The 5,216-nt window shown below is 40.1% G+C and overlaps 1 protein-coding gene across 1 annotated transcript; it reads right to left on the reverse strand.

Moving 5' to 3' along the window:
- Positions 1-242: 242 nt before the first annotated feature.
- On the reverse strand, positions 243-1,013 carry ATOH7 (atonal bHLH transcription factor 7). The gene has a single exon (XM_066554881.1). The coding sequence runs from the start codon at positions 1,011-1,013 to the stop codon at positions 243-245; it is 771 nt and encodes a 256-aa protein (XP_066410978.1).
- Between the last annotated feature and the right edge of the window lie 4,203 nt (positions 1,014-5,216).

A 5,216-nucleotide genomic window follows, 5' to 3' on the forward strand; every position in this document is an offset into this window, starting at 1 on the left:
ACAATTGCCAGAAATACTTCAAATTAAAAGTATAATTTCCACCAGCATTAAATAAATTCATTCATCTTAAATGCCTTTTGACTTTATGTTCTCAGAGCAAATTTATTTTGTCAAATGACTATAAGATGCAAACAAGAATGAGCTATTATAATGCCAATATTACCTCAGTCAAGCAGATTAACTCTTGCTAATTATTAAATTACACATCTGGCTTGCTGCACACTGTTAGCTGGCAAGAAGTCCTAGTTAGCTATCTGGAAGTGCTCGGGGTGGTAGCTGAACACCCTGTGTGCATAGGGATCGCTGTCGGCCGAGGCTTTCTGTGCCGGGTAGTGGTGGTAGCTGGTGCTGTGCAAGTGCTCACAGTGCAGGCTGAGCCACTCTCGCTCGCTGCTGAACCTCTCAGCTTCGGCAAGGATCCTGGTCAGAGCCATGATGTAGCTCAGAGCCATCTGCAGGGTCTCGTACTTGGACAGTTTCTTGTCCTGTCCCCACTGCGGCACCACCTTCCTCAGGCGGTCGAAGGCCGTGTTGAGCCCCTGCATGCGGCGCCTCTCGCGGGCGTTGGCAGCCAGCCTCCTCTTGGCAGCGTTCTCCATCCTCTCCGAGCTGCCCCTCACCACACAGCCCATCCCATTCTCCATCCTCTCCGAGCTGCCTCTCACCACACAGCCGGCCCCGTTCTCCATCCTCTCCGAGCTGCCCCTCACCACACAGCCGGCCCCGTTCTCCATCCTCTCCGAGCTGCCTCTCACCACACAGCCGGCCCCGTTCTCCATCCTCTCCGAGCTGCCCCTCACCACACAGCCCATCCCATTCTCCATCCTCTCCGAGCTGCCTCTCACCACACAGCCGGCCCCGTTCTCCATCCTCTCCGAGCTGCCCCTCACCACACAGCCCATCCCATTCTCCATCCTCTCCGAGCTGCCCCTCACCACACAGCCCGTCGCGCTCCTGCCCTGTGAGCCTGGCTCCACCACTGGCTCCAGGGGAGTGCCTTTACAGGTCTTCATAGCTGGTGCAGCTTCACTTTCACACACTAGCAAAAATTCGCCTTCTAAAGAGTGGTAAGGAAAGTACTCATGGAGTAACCCTTGAACCACTTCAATCCGTTTCCCAATATAAATTATGGAGTATTTTTCTTGCCTTCTAAAAAAATAAATATAATAAAATAAAAGTTCTTCTGGTTCTTCTGGAAATGTCTGAAAATTGTTTCTTATCGTTGAAAGAAAGAATGAAGCATTTTTTATGTCTTATGCTTTCATTCTTTTAACTTCTTGAATCTCAAAGAGAGAGAGAAAACAATGAAATCTCCATTCTCAAGATGTCTGTTAATGAAGAAAACAGTCCGTTGAATCCAAGAGGGATCGTACTGGATTAAAGGCACAACAACTCCCAATGGCAGTTTCAAGTGAGAGCAGTCCTGGCTCGGTTCAGGAGGGGATTTTGTGATGGCGATGGTTGTGCTCTGAAGCCGCGAGTCCCTCAGAGATCTCTTTCCTTGGCTCTGCTGGCCAGCAGGGATGGTGTGCAGCGGCCAGGATGAGGCTTTATAGGAGCACAAGAGCTGAACAGGTGGTGGCAGGTGGGCGGGCGGCACAATGCTGCCATCCCAGCACCTTCCCACCCTGGGAACTACAGGGGAAAAAGCCAAACAGTAAAATCCCAACATTACAGCCTTCATCTGGTGAGAAGTCTTCCAAAGCCATTCTGTCCAGCCCTAACAACTTGCCATCTGGAGTAGTGTCTGGCTGGCCCCACAAGACTCTGGGCAGTTAAGCAAAAGACCCTTTCAATGGATAATCTGTTGCAACTCAAGGGGAAAAAAAAAATCTCTGTGCATTGTAGTATTTGTACATTAAAACCTGTGAAAATTCTGGCTAAGTGTTGAGGATAGAATAACTGCATTAATCAAAGAAGAGAAAGAGCTAAAAGATAGACGACCAAGAATAGAACTGTTTCGCACATATGGTACCAAAATAAGTAAACTCAAATTATGAGAAACCCTCCAGCATCCACAATTTTAATATTGTATAAAGTACAAAACATTGCAAGCAGAGTAGTGTCTTAAGAAAAAAGGGGATTATATATTTGCCTGTCAGCAAATCAAAGTCATTAAAATAATTTAAATATATTTAAACAGTTAAAATGTAGTGATAGATTTACCTAATAATTGCAAAAATATTTAGATGGGTTATGATAGTTAGAGACAAAAACACGTAAGTATACTAATCACCTGAAAACTGCCTTTTTAATACACCCTATTAAAGTATGTATGTGCATTTGACATGAATTAAAGGTGTATTTTTAGTACTGTATTTCTAAACAAGTGACAAGAATAAAAGAGGATGTGAAAAACAAATCTTCTTGCTGGCAGCAAAGGATCAATTCTGCTACAACTGTAATGCCAGAGGAGCCACAATATACACACACCCATGCCCCATAATTATAACATCTTTCTTTTACTGTACTCGTACTGTACTAAAATCACAAGTACATAAACTTACCAGGAAATATCACATGATCTTTTTATGATGTACACAAAAGGAAAAAAAAAAACCCTGACACACAATGATTTATTATCTGTATTGATTTCAAACTTAATTAAATTGTTACCAGCATTCATAAATTAGAAACTTTTTTCATTAGAGACTGAATACTGTATATTTATTTAGAACTATAGCTCAATTGTTTTCATTATGACTCCAAAACTTGGTGTAGTTGTAAACAGCTGATTAATCCCTAGCAAAAGCAATGACAATGAAATGAGGTTGAATAATCCAAAAACAATAGGATGCAATTGAACACTAATGGACTCCAGCATGACAGATGTTGGATGTCGGCTGTTACGCCCAGTTGCTCTGCTCTTAATATTCCCCATCCTAATGATCATGAGCAGAGATGATAGTTGGGGTAGGGAGCCTCCATTATTCCATTATCAAAATGTATGCCACTTCTTCAATTTTTAAAGAAGTGCAACTTGGTCACGTTTCATTAGAAATGTTCGACTTGGCTGTGTGTGTGCGCTGACCTATTCTCCAAACATAAAGAGCTTCTACCACTCACTAAAGCACCACTTTCTGATTGTCTGTGTGAGAACAGCTCCCTGCAAAAACCCACAGAAACATATGTCTTCCCTAAAGGATCAGCAATTAGAACTTGTGAGATTTCTGTTTCTGAAGATGCTCCATGGGAAGTACTGCAAGTACAGGAAGAAGATCCACATCTGATCTTCATGCTACTGCTAAAGCATATTTCAGTGCTCCTGCAGCCTTCTAGCCCTAATTTTGTTATCCCTAAGTTTGTTAGTTAAACCCTATGTCTCTTACAGTGAATGTCAAATGATTTTTCATGTAAAAGAACACCAGAGAATTAAGGTGTTCTGTAAGTCAATAAATACTGTGTGTTCTCATGAACTAGCTGCTACTCAATTCAGGTAGTTAATTGCTCTTCATCTTAAGAGTGCTGCTAACATCATGCCACAAACACAAAAAGCTCCCCTTTCAAACAGAGTACTGTATTTTTTCACTTGGCAGCAATTTTGTTTTTTTAACTTAATATGTCCTGCCAGCATAAATTACAATGAAGACTTCAAATATATTGAAAATCACAGTGCTTCAGAAACTTGGTATTTTCCTTAACTAATGCACAGTAACCCAGCACACGGCAGTGCTGTTAATTCTTCCTAACTGATTCACCACCATCATCATGCTTTGACTAACATACTGCTGTAATCTCAGGAGAGAAGCTGTGATTTATCTCTCCTACTGAACACGCCGTAACTTCAGCTTAAATGATTTACTATCAAATCACAGGACAAGAGCCCAGATCCATTTAGACTAACAATGAACTAATAACAGGATTTTATAGCTCACAGGCAAAGCTAAAAAATGCTGGCTGATCAAAATACCTGGTTTTCATCACTTAAAATTTTGTAAAGTTCCTGCTTTATGAAAGTGAAATACAAAATCTATCAAGGTCTTATTCACACAACCTACTTCATTTGCCCAGCCCCATTGCATTGCCTTATGGTAATGTTATCTCAAACTAAAATATAATCTGCTTTATTGCTCAGTGAATATGAGAAAGGGTATCAGTTGGAATTTTCACAGGTTTCCTTCACTCACTTTGATTTCCTCTATATTTCAGTTTGTCTCAATTAGCCCTTATGTAATTGTACTCTCTCCTCCCTTTACTTTTAACAATTCCTCATATATATTACTATTTGAAATATTTTTAAAATTATTATCAATATTTTTATTATATATTTTTAAAGCTCTTACTATATCCTGATGTGATAAACTGCTGTGGTGCTAAAACCTTTTCTTAAATCCTAATTTAAGTTAGTTTCGTGGGTTTTGTACATCAACCATTTCTCAAAAAATTCCCTTTTACTTTTTTTTTTCTTCATTAGATAATCCCAAGCCAGAAAAACACCAGAATGAAGTTCTATGTCTACGCAGTTGCTCAAAATTCAATCTTTGATTCTCTAACTATGCAGGTACCAATTTAGTGCTACTTCATCATCCTTGCAGCATTATTCCTGAGTCATATTTTAATTCTAAACCAGTATCATTAACCAAAATATTATGTTTCCCTCAGAGAAAAACAAGAGACAGGTAAGAATGCTATTTCAGTCATAAACCAGATTATTTTAGCAACCTCAAGTCACCACCAATATTAGGAAAATAAAAGAGAGTTTCAATTCATTAAAGAAATTAGGTCATTTCAGTATTTATGACTACGTACATAAACCCATTCAAAATTGTCTGCTAGGTATCCAAGTTAAAAACTCAGATGCAATTAGTGCAGCACCCACTAAGAGATGAATGCCTTTCACCTGTACTACGAAAACACAATCTAATTACTTTGATTACTTTTATTGGGGATTGACTGGGACCAGAGGCTAAATTTAAAATGAAATGAAAGCAATATTTCTAGTTAAAGTCGAATTCCTCCCTACTTTCTCTACCTGTATTTATAAAAACATATACAAGCAATGTATCAAAAGAAGAATCTTACCTCTCCCTTCTAGCCAGAACTATTTCCTCTCAGGTAGAGCCCTTCTAAAAGCCTCAAGACTCGTCACCACTGCTGTTTACCCTGAGCAAAGCAGAAAGAATGGCAAGCTGTATGCTGCCTAATTAAGAGCAGGTGGGTAACTACCAAAATGTGGCCATCCTTGAGGGCCCAATTTCTTGTAACATTTGACTCAG

This window comes from Molothrus aeneus, chromosome 8 (genome assembly GCF_037042795.1).
Source record: "Molothrus aeneus isolate 106 chromosome 8, BPBGC_Maene_1.0, whole genome shotgun sequence".
In the NCBI taxonomy this organism is placed as follows: domain Eukaryota; kingdom Metazoa; phylum Chordata; class Aves; order Passeriformes; family Icteridae; genus Molothrus; species Molothrus aeneus.

What these genes read in the sequence shown, in the direction of transcription:
- ATOH7 (XM_066554881.1), bottom strand. Translation starts at nt 1,013, where the DNA reads ATGAAGACCTGTAAAGGCACTCCCCTGGAGCCAGTGGTGGAGCCAGGC.